Below are 16,471 nucleotides of genomic sequence, written 5' to 3'. Positions count from 1 at the left end.
CAAAGCAATAAAAACGGTAAGTTGGGACTCAATTTTTGACATAATTTGAAACTAAACTTATATTTAGAGGTCCTTTTTGAAGAGCTGACCCGTTGCCATGATAACCACTATGACGTCGGAACAATTTTAAAAGTATTGCCCAAAAACTGAGTTACGAAGCTGTTTATAGTTTGTCCACGTCATGAGATCATATTTTTTGCCATCTTTCATCATTTCACAAACACTAAAACAATGAAAAACCTTTATGCGAGCCTCCTTAAACAAAGTTCTTTGCAACAACATCCCACGCTTTAAACTAATGCTACATTGGTCGGTGTAAAAATAGGAACGACCTTCCTGAAAATCCCACGCTAAGTAACGGAACGGATTTTCAAAGCGATGTTGCAACTAAATAGAATACAGCATTACCCAATCCTTTGCCTATGCAATCCGTGGCCTTCTCCAAACACAGCTAATTCATCATGACTTAAAGACAATAATGTAGTTTTCACTTCGTTTGGCATAGTAATGAAGCTATTCCAGCAGTAACAAATTGTCAATTTGATTGGCTACATAACTTTCTGTGTTTTTCCCACTTTCTGCGGTGTAACGACGGGTCCGTGAAACAAAAGCTAACATAATACGAACGCGCTATTTTTAACAGTTTTTTGTTTTAACAAAACGGCAAATGGTGAACGGAAAGTTCGCTGGCGATGCGTGACAATTGAAAATGTTATCTGATAGGACTGATGTAAAAATAAATATCAAAAAGTGTCAGAATGGTTAAAAAAAAAAAAACACGCAGACGTTTCGGGTACACAACCCTTCTTCGAGGTGAAGAAAACCGTTGAAATACTCAATTTTGATGGACATGAAACTCTCTCCTCCGCCTCTCACAAAGCTATCAACTGACATCAGAAACCTCATATTTGCCCTCGTATTTGGTCAATGTTTTGAGTAGAGTTGGTTTCAGGATTAAATAGACAAATGTTGAAAGTTTATTCTGGATGGGAGTACAAATGTTCAAGACTAGATTCAACTCACCTGCCCGAGGAAAAAAAGTTTGACTGCAGGAGTCGAACTAAGGTTTTTAAAAAAAAAATACTTAGTAAAACTACGCCAGATTGTATACGAAAAGAGTATTACGTGGCGTCGTACTCTTAGAAACCAAGAGTCTAAATGGTTTTGACTTTATTTGGTTAGAAAAAAGGCACAAAATGTTTGCTGGCAACTGTGAAAAGGGTTTTGTTTTCAGACACCTGAGAAATCAGACTACTGTAACTGTCTGTTCAGGTGTGGAACAATGTGCCAGAAAGGAACTCAACGTTTTCAAGCTGAAAAAACAAACTAAAAGTTCAATATATCAATGGAGAAGAAAAAAACGGTGACAGCTATCCGGCACTGCTACAAATATTCCCTCTGCATCGCGCTTCGTTTCATTTCAACTTGTTTGCAGTTTGGAAAACAACACCGGGAAAATGAAGTCCATGATTTTTCTTGTTCTGGCTATTGCGCTTTCACGTGCCGCAGGTAAGACACTATAGCTCTTAACCCTTAAACCCTAATAGTGATCAACATCAAATTTCTCCTTTTAATACCTTTTCTTATTCAACGCCTGAGGACATGAGAATTGAGGATATAATCACCCAAGGTAAATTTTCGGAATATTTTCTTTCTAGTATCTTTATGAGAAAAGTATGGTGACAGGATAGGAGAAGTTGTTCTTTCATGTTAGTGGTTACTATAGTTAATATTACAATACTGGGCTAAATAATTTAGAAAGCGAATTTTTTCACTCATTTTATTCGAGAAATCTTGTCAGTTCAAGTTATGGTGAGAAATCTTTCGGTGATTTTTGAAAAAAAGTAAAAGCGATTTGAACCAGCAAAAAAAAAAAAAAAAAAAATCCACGACAGGCTTTGTTTTCCTGAGGATATCACTCACGCATGCAATTCGTTTTGACATGATTGGAGCGCTAACCCTGAGATCATACTCTCCCCCCCTCCCTACAAAAAAAGATGCCTGATTGCAGGTTATTGTTTCACCTGTAGGTTAATATTGGAACACAACACCATCAACATCATATCTTTATTTACCCCCGGATTTTAGAGTAGCTTATACAGCTAATATCTCAGAGCATTTACCCACCCAACCATGAGAATCTACATACCAAACCCAGAACACAACACCGGGAACTACCACGTCCACTACTCTTTGCGAACAGTGAATGGATTCTTTAATATCCCACAGAGTTATTTACGAACAAGGGTCGTGAGATAGGGCATACGGTTTATCGTCCTTATCCGAGAAGACTAGGAAGTCTAACCATTTGCAGATGTCATTACAAAGGCAACACTTTCTCCTCAGTTGTTTAAAGACCCTGAGTGTTGGTCCGGCCGGGGTTTGAACCCACGACCTCCCGCACGGTAGTCCGGTACTCCAGTAGTCCGGTACTCTACCAACTAAGCTAAAAACAAATAATGAGCGAGTATGTGCTAAGTCTACAGGCAATGCGTAATTTTAAGCATTTTATGATACCTTTACTCTGAAATCTTCGTAAAAACCATTTCACGATGAGTATGATTACAAAAGTAAATTCATTGGCCTAATTAGACCCGTAATCGTAACTCTCACACTCTAAATTAAGTAAGTTGAAAAACGCCGATTTAATTTGCATACATGCAAGCCATGATGTAAACTTAAAAGTTTGGGGCTCAAGATTTACCGTTAAATTGTAGCTCCAAATTTAATCAGTTTCACTGATTGTTACACTATGATGGATTCATTTTTTTAAGTTATGAACAAACATACCTTTTACTGCAAATTACAAACCTTTCGTCAAACGGAATAGCAAACAAAACACATAATTACCTGCACGCTGATGACTTCAGTCCTGAAAGATGGCCTCAGCTGAGGTTGCTCGAACTTTTTGTATCGATGCTATCAATTCTATCACAGTCGTTCCAAGGAATACCCTTACCTGGAAGATCGTCATTTTGATCTGTTTGATTTCAGTCAGTCTATAAAACGTTTTTCAGATCCATCGTGTGATTTCGAGGAGGACTTTTGCGGATGGGAAAAGTCTATATCATTCAAGCCTTACTGGATGAGGACTGTCTGGACACGACGATCAGGTCGCACGCCCTCCCCCAACACAGGACCATCAAGTGGACACGGAGGAAGAGGTAGATTTACGATACCCTTTTTACGGTAGCTTGTTTGCGATATCCTGCCTACGATAACCAGATTTCGATACTCTGCTCACATACCCGGCTAACGATACCCTGCTCACATAAATGGAACGTGCTCTATTTTACCTCAAGAAACGGTAATTTTCGTTGTGACACATATTTGGCACGGCTGTAAAAACCAAACGAGTGTGTGTAACATGTAAATGGCAAACGAATTTCCATCCGGCGCGTCCCAACTGGGAGAATGGGACTACCCTTTCCAAAATAAATTCCGTTTCTCCCGGAAATTATCCACTGGGACGACCCGAGAAGTCGTGTTCATTTACATTCCAACCGGAATTTTCGGAACGTTTCTGTACATGGCAAACAACCCCAGATTCAAATAACCAGTTTTAAATCTGGTTTCCAGCTTTGAGAGCGACTATCCCTTAGTTAACAAATAGATTCCATTTTGCCGTGCGTCTGTACTCTGATAACGCACAGATGACGTCAAAACGTGGTGAGAACAAAGAAGTACGCTACTCACCGCAGGCGAGTAGCATGACTGATGTTCTCACCACGTTTGAACGTCCTCTGTGCGTTATCAGAGTACAGACCCACGGAAAAATGGAATCTATTTGTTTTATACAATAACCAAGACATCTCAACACATTTCGTGAGCGAGCATCGCGTTGCCTGAGCTGAGTCAAAAACTTTTCAGCAAACTCAGTTTTAGACTACTACACACATGCAATTGTGATCTTCTAAACTAGAGTATAATCCGAAAGAATTTCACTAACAATATTTTAAAAACTAACCTTTATTCCAGAAGGAAATCCTGACCCCAAAAAATTACAGTCTGCAAGTCGCTTCACTGCGATTTGTAATCGATTACTCGCCATTACCGGATTTCTATCAGCGACATATTTCGACAAATATTTGCTTCCTCTTCACGTCACAACAAAGTTCCAGCTTTCCTATCCTGATTGAGGTCACTCTCAGAACAGTCTTTGTCCAATTTTTATTGGGCAGTTTTCCTTTCTTGTGAAAATTTGCCTGTGTTTGTTCGCTACTCGCAAAAACAGTTTGCAAAACTTTGTTGACCAGGCGCTCTGGCTGTACTCTAGACTCTGATCACGTGCTCCGGTCACACCACTCGATGACGTCAATCGTGCGTCTATACTCTAATCACACACTCCTCTAGACCAATCAAAACGTGAGTTTTACACAGTTCGTTGTATAAAACCTCATATTCAATTTTTATCTAAAAAATAGATTTCGCTAATAGATCTCCCATCAACTTCAATCTGTTGGCAAGCAGATACCAAATATGAAATACGAACGGAGAAATTTAACTTTTTTAAAATGATGTGATTCGAACTTTTCATCGCATTGATAGAATTATCACGTTACATGACCATGACCAGACTGCTAGCGGTCCCAAGAGGCGCGAAAAAGCCGCGAGACTGGAGCGAGGAGAAAAAACGGGAAGGCTCCGCTCGCTCGCTCCAGGCTCGCCGTTTTTTCGCTCGGCTATTTCGCGCCCTCTCGACTATCCACAAAGGGACCGCTAGCAAGCTAGACCATGGCATGGGTTTTTTGGCACAGGGTGGCTTAACCTGTAGTTTTAAAATTTTTACTTGTTATTAGATTTTCCAGATAACCTTTGCCTCCCTTACAGGATATTATATTTACATTGAGACGTCCCGTGTTTTCGGAGGTGACAAGGCCATCATAACTTTTAAGGGGACAAACAGCAAACCTGTGTGCCTTTCATTTTATTATCACATGTACGGACAGAACATGGGCACACTCAACATTTACAACGGGGGTTACAAACTTTGGACCAAGTCTGGCAACCAGGGAAATGAATGGAAGAAGGCCGAGGTTTCAGTCACGGGGAATTTTGATGTGAGTGTAGAGGAGATTGAATTTCAGTTTCATCAGTAAATATAGAGCCGCTCAAGTTATTGGCAAATATAATACATCACACATTTCTCTCATTTGAAGGTCAATTAAATTTGTTCAAAGTTTGACTTCTACCTCCTTTCACATCATCGACGAATATACTTTCTGACCTTTAGCAGCAGCTCAAAAATGAGAAAATATACACTCCATGTTCATCCGTGAAATAGCATTTGAGAGGCGATAAAAAAAGTTCTAAAACTGTTTCCATGGGGTGTATGAGGTATGCCTAAAGCCTATCGTTTATTTTGCAGCTCACATTGCATAGCTTTATATGACAAATGTCTTAGATAGCAGGTAAATAATTATATCTAATGAAAAATATGCAGGAGGGCGTCACCATCTGTAGGCTTTTAATGGGTATACTGTATTCAAAAAATTTATATGGCATTACAAGAAGGCTATACAGTAAAAACCCGCATGTAAGAACCTAGAAAATTAAGAACCTCCTGGCAGAAATTTGTTACTTTAATACCCCAAAATATAAGAACCTATTTAGCCAAAAAAATTCCAACAGGTTCTTATATGCGGGGTTAAACTATTTTATTTATAATATTTTACCAAAAAGGTTGTCTTTAGAGATCAAAAAATTGCACAGTGAAACTAAAAATGCACAATGTATGTTTAATGTGAACTGCTGTTATAAAACAATTCGGCTACAATTAAGAGAATGTATCATTTGTATGTAATCTTGGTCTTGGTTTAAGTGTTCCATGCCTGTATCATCTTGAAACTGGTTTGTTCTTGATTATAAGCATTTATTCTACAAAATACTGTTTTTCAGTAACAGTTTATAATGAAGAACAAACCATATATTATACTACAGTATTTTCTACTCCGTAAAAATTAAGAACCTAATTAAGAACCTTCTTAGCCTAAAATGCCAGTAAGTACCCCAAAATACAAGAACCTGTTTTGCCAAACTCTAAAAAAGTAGGTTCTTACACGCGGGTTTTTACTGTATTATAAGGTACCTCTCTCCTCCCCAACCCCCCCCCCCCCCCCCCTTCTCAAACCTCTGACAATTGACGCTGGCGAAATCTTAGTAGTAGGAGTAGTAGTAGTAGTAGTAGTAGTAGTAGTAGTAGTAGTTTTAAAAGCTTTAAGCTTTTGATTGAAACAGGAAGATACGACAACATACCCCGTAATGAAAGGGTGTGTAATGTTTGCAACCGTAAAACCATTGAAGACGAAATTCATTTTTTATTAGATTGCCCAATTTACTCTTCTTTAAGAGACATGTTCTTTTCTAAAATAGAACCTAGCCTTCCATTTACACGACTATTAGGAAAAGAAACTTTACTATTGCATATAATGAACTCAACAGACTATTTTATAAACACTCAATTAATTTCATTTGTTTCCTCGTGCTTCGAATTGAGAGATAAACTTCTCTCCGGAATGATTACTTCTACTGTATGAAAAGTTTAAAATAAGCAAAGACTTCAGTTACTTTATTTTATTTTATTTTATTTTAAGTTATCTTAAAAATTAGTTAACGAATCAATAATTAGCTATGAATAGCTTTTGCAATACTGTATTTGTTATAGTCATGCAAATAAAGCTTGTTGTTGTTGTTGTTGTTGTTGTAGTAGTAGTAGTAGTAGTAGTAGTAGTAGTAGTAGTAGTAGTAGTAGTAGTAGTAGTAGTAGTAGTAGTAGTAGTAGTAGTAACAGCAGCATGCAGCGGAAGCAGTAGTACAAGTAGTATTAGTAGTAGTAGCAGCAGCAGCAGCAGCAGCAGCAGTAGTAGTAGTAGTAGTAGTTTAGTAGTAGTAGTAGTAATAGCATTACTGAGTGGTAATAGTAGCAGTAGTCGTACAGTACAGTATCTAACAGTAACAGAAGTGGTGGTGGTAGTGAGCAGTAGCAGGAGCAGCAGCAGCAGCAGCAGCAGCAGCAATATAACCACGTTTTAAGAGTCTTACAGAGTTTTATATCCCTACAGCTTATGATTCAAGCAGTTCGTACTTGGTCTTTCAGAGGAGATATTGCTATAGATGACATATCAGTGGCTGATGGATACTGTGGTAAGTAACTGCTGGTCCAACAGGTTTGCTAGCACAGCAAACTCTAAAATTCAAGAAAAATCTAGTAAGTAGACACAACTAAAATAACGCATCGTTTCTGTTTGTTTCATGCTAACGGTTGGTCTTAAAGCGATTGTCGATACCCAAACACTTTGAAGTCGTTTTAAAATACTCGGCTGCGCCTCGTTTTTTCGACCAACTTCTCAGTATTTGGATATCTGATGAAACACACGCTCTCGTGTTTGATATATTACGTAAAATCTAACGGGAGCGTTTATCCTAGGGACATGCACCAGCAACATGGCCTTGCAACCCACTTTGTGGGCTCACTTTTTAAGAATAGCCTCACAAGCCTGAAGGAAATATCTGTGCACAGGTTACTCTAGGGTGGTTGTTCAGTTTATGCGTCAAAAAAAGACCCTTGAAATTAATATTTAATAATTATTAAAGTTACCAACTCCTGGAAAAAGCCTGAAAACTTGAACTCAAAAATCTGAAACTTAAATGAGGTTGGTGACGTCGAAAAGGGATTGAAAGGCACTCGAGCGATCCGCTAATTAAGTTTGCATTCCTCTGGGATAGTTTTGGCTTTTCTTATTCTGCTTCAGCAATAACAAAACACATAAAATATCACTTTCAAAAGAACGCAATTTCGCCCATTTCTATATGCACCAACCTCAAAGCATGCCCAGAAGGATACAGTGACTCTTATCTGAGTTGTAGTTTGGGCGCGTTCTGCTATCGGGCGTAGAATGAATAGAAATTCTGTTCTCACGGTTTACTCCTTAAACGGTATTTGGATACTAAGAGAAACAATGGATTCCATATATTCCGAAACACGCCCATACGACCCAAGCCTTGGGTGTTGGAAGGTTAACTGAGATATAAGGCAGTGCACAATTTTATCACTGATGGGATGACTGTGTAATCAAGTGATTCAAAAAGGGTAGGAATCATGTACTATTAAGAATATCCACTCTTTAATCTGATTTTGTTATATTTTAAAACATTCCTAACAGTGACAGAATGTGGTATCTCCCCTGAGACCCGTATTATCGGTGGAGTTGACGCAGTCCCAGGAAAGTGGCCCTGGCAGGTGAAGAATATTTTTGTTGAAATCAATTTTGCCTTTAGCTCTCCGTCGTTACTCTTCCTGAATATCACCGCAAAGTACTGACAGTCTGCTTTTTTACTTTTGTAAGTGTTAACCTGCGCTGGCAATATGAGACAAATTAAAGTAGTCAATCAAGCACAATTTGAATTTGGCGTCATATATGGGTTAAGTTTGTTGTTGTTTCTCGTCCTTGCTTTTTAGTGCGAGGGTTTTTCATTGAGTTTTCCAGTTTTCCTCCCTCCACCAACATTTCCAAATTCCAATTCGACCTGGAACGCCACGATCAAGTCTGAACGAGTTCCTATGGGGCTCTTTGTGCTCTGTGGGTAAACAAATTACATTTGCATTTTTTTTACATTTTATATTCTTTGTTTCTCTACCTATTCATTTGTTCAATTAGTTTCTCTCGACGTACCAGAATGTAGACTGTAGACTCTTATACACTGACTTTTTCTTAATATGCCTTTTTATTTAGGTCGCCATCCTCAGAGGAAGTTCCAAGAGTTTCAGCTGTGGTGGATCTTTAATCGCTCCGGACTGGATAGTCACAGCAGCGCACTGCATTTCGTCCCTGTAATTACTAGAGCTTAATTGTTTTTACCAGTTTCGACTGAGTATTTTAATTGTTTCAACCAATTCGAAATATGCCAAAAACCAACTGTGTCTCACACAAACGTGTTTCTCCGATGTTGACGCCAGTTACATTCAGGTATGCTTCGAGGTTCGTTTGTGTCTGTTGTTATCGGCCAGAGTAATTATTTTGAGCTCACCTCAACTTAATTCAGCATTGAGATAAAAAGTACTCACCATTGAATATCAAAGCACAAGTTCTCCTATCTTGACCCATACTTTTCTTATAAAGGTGCTGGGAGTAAAATTCACCATGGGTGATCATATCCTTAATTCTCATGACTTCAGGGGTTGAATAAACATTGATATTACAAGGAGAAATTTGATGCTGATGACTGCTAGGGCTTAGAATGTTAGACCATCTTCAAGAAGAGTTGCCATTCATTGTTTACTTTAATGTTAGGCACAAGGTTTCCATTGACGCCTGAACTGTTATTTAATTGTTAAATAGCCTTACAACGTTTCTAAAGCGATACTAATTGAGAAATTGTTCTCAGTGAGGAAAACTTTTTAAGCCTATTTACCAAGACGATCGTGGTCACGTGATCCATTGGGTTGTGATGTTTTACTTCTGTAGACAGGATAAATTACATTTGCATATCGTTTAACAGCTTTCTTACATCATACAGGCAAGGAAGCTACTACACTATTCGTGTTGGAGAACACAACCGAAGAGTACCAGAAGGAACTGAACAAGATATACCGGGAAAGCAAGTTATAAAGCATCCGAGCTACAACCAACCAAGCACCCTTAACAACGATATCGCCTTGATTCAGTTGGCAAGACCAGTAACGTTAAACACAAGAGTAGGAACCGTCTGCCTGCCTGCTGTCAACGAAATTGTTCCAACGTCTGCCACGTGTTACATAACAGGTATGGAAAGAACAGTGTTCACATAGTAGCGTGATTTGTTTCTTTGGGTCTCTCGAGAAAACCGCATTAGCGGGGGCTCCTCACCTACACGTTTCCTAGCATGCGTAGCGAGCGTTTTCGCGGGGTTTGTGCGTTTTTGACTGTTTGAACGCTCGGAAATTGAGACGAGAGCGAAAAAACGGAAGAAGGGACTGGGGAGAGGAGTCCGTTTCTATCAGCCCAATATTCGAGCGATCTAAAAGCGAAAATTGCACAAAACCTCAAAGGAAACGTTTGCGAGCGATAGCTTCCGGGTAGAAGGCACAAAAAAATGGAGGAGAGGGAGGAGGGGGAGAGCATTTGTTTATTGGTTTTGTTAACGACTGTGATACACGATACAACTTCGTTCAATACTGCCGTTGTCGGTTCACATCTGAATTCTCAGTAATCTCGTTTCTCTGTAGGCTGGGGCAAGATCAAACATCCCGGATCAGCACACCATATTTTACAGCAGGCTAAGCTTCCTCCAGTCACGAATGACGTATGCGCCAAGAAACTGGCTGAGTCACCAGGTAAAGTATCATAGGTGAATCAGTGCAGGTCTTCTTACTTAAGCAAATTATCATAATGCTATGGGCGGATCTTTGTTTTCATGCATGTTTCGCCTGAATAGCACACGTTAGCAAAAATGAATGAAAAACTAACTACAAATAAATAGTAAACAATGGCAACTGAGCAAAAGAGACGCTTCTGTTACCGCGAGATTACATGTTAATTTAAGCCGCCTAAACGTCAAGTCTGTATCAGAAAAGCTATGCAGACACAAACCTTTTTACAAATCTGAAAAGTAAAATACTATTTGAGAGACAAACTTAATGCTTTCGACCGACTGTTGCCAAGCGTTGTATAATCGACACTGACGTTTACCAACTTAAGCAACGACCACGGCGACGGCAACAACAACGCCGCTGCATTTTAAATTTTGGTACATTTCTTTGCCGTCTTCTGCAAAACAACAACGTGAAATGACCACATTTAAGGTTTTATGGAGAACGGTGAATGTTTCATTTTCTTTCTTAACTTGTACGTCCCTTCTACCAATTCGGTTCCGGGATAGTTCGCCATTTTTGTAAAAGTTGGGCGAGTTGAAATAATTGCGAAGTAGCATAAACGATATAAAGATATACTTTCGGGTGACATTTTCGTTGCCTTTGCCGTCATCGTTGCTTAAGCTCCCTATTCCATCAATTACACCAATCTACACTATCTAAATGCAAAGTGTAAAACAAATCAAATAAAACTGCTTCACATGAGACCCGCTGTAGCCACAAAGGAAAGATCATGGAGTTCCAGTTTGCCGCAATTTAATTGGTAAGCTGTTTCATTTTACCCGGCACCCCTTTCGCTGATGTTATTTTTGCGATAATTAGTGCAGAGAAGAGCCGAACAGCAAGTTTGCGTTCGGAATCTCTATGGAATATTCAGATACAATCGTGCAAGCGACTGATTGGGAGTGTCAGTGAGTAGCTTATTGCCAACAAATCACACTTACGCTGCCGGAACATTTGATCGGTCTCTTTCTTTGATAATTGACGGTGCCTTGATTAAACAAGTTTCCAGCACTAAATCTCTTGGTACACATATTGACGAGACCTTGTCTTGGAATGTAGACACTGATATACTGTAAAACTTTTGACATTAATGGTTTTGGCTTTAAAAATCACGGTTTTCAAATCAAAGCGAATATCATGGACAAATTTGCCAGAATTCCTTGTAAAGACCTGCTGTAAATGCCAATATGACGAGATTTCTTGTTGTTGTTGCTGTTGTTTGCTGACGGTATTTTTGTGTGATTTATCGTAGGTTACAATCTTAAAATTACCGACCAAATGGTCTGCGCAGGCGTCGCAGGAACCATCCTGAGCGGTTGCCATGGCGACAGTGGTGGCCCTTACGTCTGTCAGGCATCTGGCGGAAACTGGGTTCTACAGGGCGTCGTCAGCTGGGGCTCCCCGAGATGCTCTGCGGCTGAACGATACACGGTGTTTGCACGAGTTGCACAGTTCAGAAACTGGATTAACCAGTATGTCCAAGTATAAACTGGATCAAATGTTTGTTGAAGATACAAGTAGACTAAACGAATGGGTAAATAAACAGATGGGAGTAATAAGGTGGTCTTGTGTCTTTAGTTATATGACGTAACAGTGTTAAACCTGAACCTCAGTCCACGGGTCACCAAGAGTTTGAACAGTCACTTTCCCTCGTTTGCACTGCAATGCTCGTCCGTTCTCCTTCACGAAAATGCTTGCTGAATTTCTCGCACTTTCACCAAAACATTTGCTTGCCTTCCGCAAACGGAAAGGGATTAGTTTTTCAGTGCTACGAAAGTTTGAGATAAAGATGTAGGTGAAAAAATGCCTTTTTTGAAATAATACAAGATCTACTGGATAACTTTTTGTCATTTTACAAGGATGCTTGTAAGATGCTTTCTAACAAAGCAATAACAACGGTAGGTTGGAACTCAATTTTTGAGATAATTTGAAAGTAAACTTATATTTAGAGGTCCTTTTTGAAGAGCTGACCTCTTGCCATGGTAATCACTATGACGTCGGAACAATTTTAAAAGTATTGCCCAAAAACTGAGTTACGAAGCTGTTTATAGTTTGTCCACGTGATCAGATCATATTTTTTGCCATCTTTCATCATTTCACAAACACTAAAACAATGAAAAGCCTTTATACGAGCCTCCTTAAACAAAGTTCTTCGCAATAACATCCTACGCTTTAAACTAATGCAACATTGGTCGCTGTAAAAATAGGAACGACCTTCTCTAAAATCCCACGCTAAGAAACGAAACGGATTTTCAAAGCGATGTTGCAACTAAACAGAATACAGTAATTTCCAATCCTTTGCCTATGCAATCCGTGGCCTTCTCCAAACACAGCTATTTCATCATGACTCAAAAACAATAATGTAATTTTCACTTCGTTTGGCATAGTAATGAAGCTAGTCCAGCTGTAACAAAATGTCAATTTGTTCTGTGTTTCTCCCACTTTCTGTGGCGTCGCCACGGGTCCGTGAAACAAAAGCTAACATAATACGAACGCGCTAGTTTTAACAGTTTTTTGTTTTAACAAAACGGCAAATATATATACATATATATTTTTATGAGAGAAACGGACGTTATGTTTTATTTATGCACACAGGCAACATTTGCTGCTTATAAAACGAAGAGCAGTGTATCTTTGGACCAGGATTTTGGCTAATGGCAAATGGAGAACAGAAAGTTCGCTGGCAATGCGTGACAATTGAAAACGTTATCTGATAGGACTGAAGTAAAAATAAATATCAAAAAGTGTCAGAATGGTTAAAAAACGCAGAAGTTTCGGGTATACAACCCTTCTTCAGTGTGGAGAAAACAGAAATACTCAATTTTGATGGACATGCAACTCTCTGTTCCGCCTCTCACAAAGCTATCAACTGACATCAGAAACCTCATATTTGCCCACGTATTTGCCCAGTGTTTTGAGTAGAGTTGGTTTCAGGATTGAATAGACACATGTTGAAAGTTTATCCTGGAGGGGAGTACAAATGTTCAAGACTAGATTCAACTCCCCTGCCCGAGGAAAAAAAGTTTGACTGCAGGAGTCGAAATAAGGTTTAAATACTTAGAAGCATCTTAAAACTACGCCAGATTGTACGAAAAGAGTAATACGTAGCGTCGTACTCTTTAAAACCTAGAGTCTAAATGGATTTAGACTTTATTTGGTTAGAAAAAAAGGCACAAAATGTTTGCTGGCAACCGGTTAAAAGGGTTTTGTTTTCAGACACCTGAGAAATCAGACTACTGTAACTGTCTGCTCAGGTGTGGAACAATATGCCAGAAAGGAACTCAAAGTTTTCAAGCTGAAAAAACAAACTAAAAGTTCAATATATCAATGGAAAAGAAAAAAAACGGTGACAGCTATGCGGCACTGCTACAAATATTCCCTCTGCATTGCTTCGTTTCATTTCAACTTGTTTGCAGTTTGGGGAACAACACCGGGAAAATGAAGTCGATGATTTTTCTTGTTCTGGCTATTGCGCTTTCACATGCCCAAGGTAAGACACAATAGCTCTTAACCCTTTAAACCCTAATAGTGATCAGCATCAAATTTCTCCTTTTAATACCAATGTTTATTCAACCCCTGTGGCCATGAGAATTGAGGATATAATCACCCAAGGTAAATTTTCGTGATAATTTGATAATATTTTGATCCTCTCTAGTATTTTATAAAAAAAAAAGTATGGTGACAGAATAGGAGAAGTTGTTCTTTGATGTTAGGGGTTACTAGTTAATATTACAATCCTGGGCTAAATAATTTAGAAAGCGAATTTTGTTTTACTCAATTTGTTCGAATTTTTTTGTCAGTTCAAGTTAAGGTGAGAAATCCTTCGCTGATTTCTTTTTTTTTAAGTGGGTTTTTATTATAAGTAGGACTTAAAATTCTCTCACCAGTAAAAGCGATTTGAACCAGCCAAAAACACCCACGACAGGCTTTGTTTTCTTGAGGATATCACTTAATCATGCAATTCGTTTTGACATGGTTGGAGCGCTAACCTGATATCATACCCTCCCTACATAAAAAAGACGCCTGATCGCAGGTTATTGTTTTGCCTGTAGGTTAATATTAGGACACATCACCGTCAACATCATATCTTTATTTACCCTAGGATTATACTTTAGCTTATGCAGCTAATATCTCCGAGCATTTACCCACCCAATCATGAGAATCTACATACAAAGCCCAGAACACAACACCGGGAACTACGCTCCCTACTCTTTGCAAACAGTGAGTGGGTTGTTTAACATCCCACAGATCGTTATTTACGAACAAAGGTTGTGAGACGGGGCCTACGGTTTATCGTCCTTCGTCCGAGAAGACTAGAAAGTCTAACCATTTGCAGATGTCATTAGAAAGGCAGGACTTTCTCCTCAGTTATTTAAAGACCCTTAGAGTTGGTCCGGCCGGGGTTTGAACCCACGACCTCCCGCACGGTAGTCCGGTACTCCAGTAGTCCGGTATTCTACCAACTGAGCTAACAATAAATACTGAACGAGTGAGTGCTAAGTCTACAAGGCAATGCGTAATTATAAGCATTTTATGATACCTTTACTCTGAAATCTTCGTAAAAAACAGTTAAAAACCATTTCACGATGAGAATGATTACAAAAGTAAATTCGTTGGCCTAATTAGATCCGTAATCATAACTCTCACACTCTAAATTAAGTAAGTTGAAAAACGCCGATTTAATTTGCATACATGCAAGCTATGTCTAATATCCTACGATACAAAACAAAGTTGGTGATGTAAACTTAAAAGTTTCAGGGGCTCAAGATTTACTGTTAAATTGTAGCTCCAAATTTAATCAGTTTCACTGATTGTTACATTACGATGGATTAATTTTTTTAAGTTATGAACAAACATAACTTTCACTGCAAATTACAAACCTTTCGACAAACGGAATAGCAGACAAAACACATAATTACCTGCACGCTGATGACTTCAGTCCTGAAAGATGGCCTCAGCTGAGGCTGTTGGAACTTTTTGTATTGATGCTATCAATTGTACCACAGTCGTTCCAAGGAATACTCTTACCTGAAGGATCGTCATTTTGATCTGTTTGATTTCAGTCAGTAATGTGTAACGCTTTTCAGATCCATCGTGTGATTTCGAGGAGGACTTTTGCGGATGGGAACAGTCTAAATCAGACAGCATTCTGGATTTCGACTGGACGCGACAATCAGGTAGTACTCCCTCCATCCGTACAGGACCATCAAGTGGCCACGGAGGAACAGGTAGATTTACGATACCCTTTTTACGGTAGCTTGTTCGCGATATCCTGCCTACGATAACCAGATTTCGATACTCTGCTCGCATACCCGGCTTCCGATACCCTGCTCACATAAATAGAACGTGCTCTATTTTACCCCAAGAAACTGTGATTCTCGTTGAGACACATATTTGGCACGGCTGTAAAAACCAAACGCGTGAAGCTGTTATGAAAGATTGGAAGATGAAAGACATATAAATGGCAAACGAATTTCCATCCGGCGTATCCCAACCGGGAAAATGGGACTACCCTTTCCAAAATAAATTCCGTTTCTCCCGGAAATTATTCACTGGGACGACCCAAGAAGTCGTGTTCATTTACATTCCAACCGGATTTTCCGGAACGTTTCTGTACATGGTAAACAATCCCAGATTCAAATAACCAGTTTTAAATCTGGTTTCCAGCTTTGAGAGCGACTATTCCTCAGAACCTCATATTCAATTCTTATCTAAAAATAGATTTCGCTGATAGCTCTCCCATCAACTTCAATCTCTTAGTAAGTAAAAAAACAAATATGAAATACGAACGGAGAAATTTTAAATTATGTGATTCGAACTTTTCATCGCATTGAAGAGAATTTAATGTGATAGCATTATGTCGTTACATGACCAGGCCAGACTGCTAGCGGTTCGTAGAGGGCGCGAAATAGCCGAGCAATCAAACAGCGAGACTGGAGCGAGGAGAAAAAAACGAGAAGGCTCCGCTCGCTCGCTCCAGGCTCGCCGCTTTTTCGCTCGGCTATTTAGCGCCCTCTGGACTATCCGGAAAGGGACCGCTAGCAGTCTAGACCATGGCAGGGTTAGATGGCACAGGGTGGTTTAACCTGTAGTTCAAACACTTGTTATTAGATTTTTCAG

General features: G+C 39.2%; 3 protein-coding genes across 3 annotated transcripts in view; all 3 read left to right on the top strand.

Moving 5' to 3' along the window:
* The first annotated feature begins 1,442 nt into the window (after positions 1-1,442).
* LOC146461987 (thyroid hormone-induced protein B-like) lies at positions 1,443-5,101 on the top strand. The gene is made up of 3 exons (XM_085086160.1): positions 1,443-1,509; positions 3,018-3,164; positions 4,831-5,101. Exons 1-3 carry the CDS (start codon positions 1,458-1,460, stop codon positions 5,097-5,099), a joined length of 468 nt encoding a protein of 155 aa, XP_084942286.1. The 5' UTR covers positions 1,443-1,457; the 3' UTR covers positions 5,100-5,101.
* Positions 5,102-9,861: 4,760 nt separating this feature from the next.
* LOC146461986 (chymotrypsin-C-like) lies at positions 9,862-11,839 on the top strand. Its single transcript, XM_085086197.1, has 3 exons — positions 9,862-9,889; positions 10,205-10,312; positions 11,604-11,839. The coding sequence occupies exons 1-3, from the start codon at positions 9,862-9,864 to the stop codon at positions 11,837-11,839; spliced, it is 372 nt and encodes a 123-aa protein (XP_084942323.1).
* Positions 11,840-13,750: 1,911 nt separating this feature from the next.
* Positions 13,751-16,471, top strand: part of LOC146461985 (chymotrypsinogen B-like) — a 9,799-nt gene continuing 7,078 nt past the window's right edge. Inside the window, exons 1-2 of the mRNA XM_085086138.1 lie at positions 13,751-13,841; positions 15,439-15,579. Coding sequence (XP_084942264.1) covers positions 13,790-13,841; positions 15,439-15,579 — 193 coding nt within the window. The 5' untranslated portion in view covers positions 13,751-13,789. The remainder of the gene's footprint in view (positions 13,842-15,438; positions 15,580-16,471) is intronic.

This window comes from Pavona decussata, unplaced genomic scaffold, assembly GCF_977016875.1.
Source record: "Pavona decussata unplaced genomic scaffold, jaPavDecu1.1 SCAFFOLD_192, whole genome shotgun sequence".
Lineage (NCBI taxonomy): Eukaryota > Metazoa > Cnidaria > Anthozoa > Scleractinia > Agariciidae > Pavona > Pavona decussata.
This window is presented reverse-complemented; position numbering and strand designations above follow the sequence as displayed.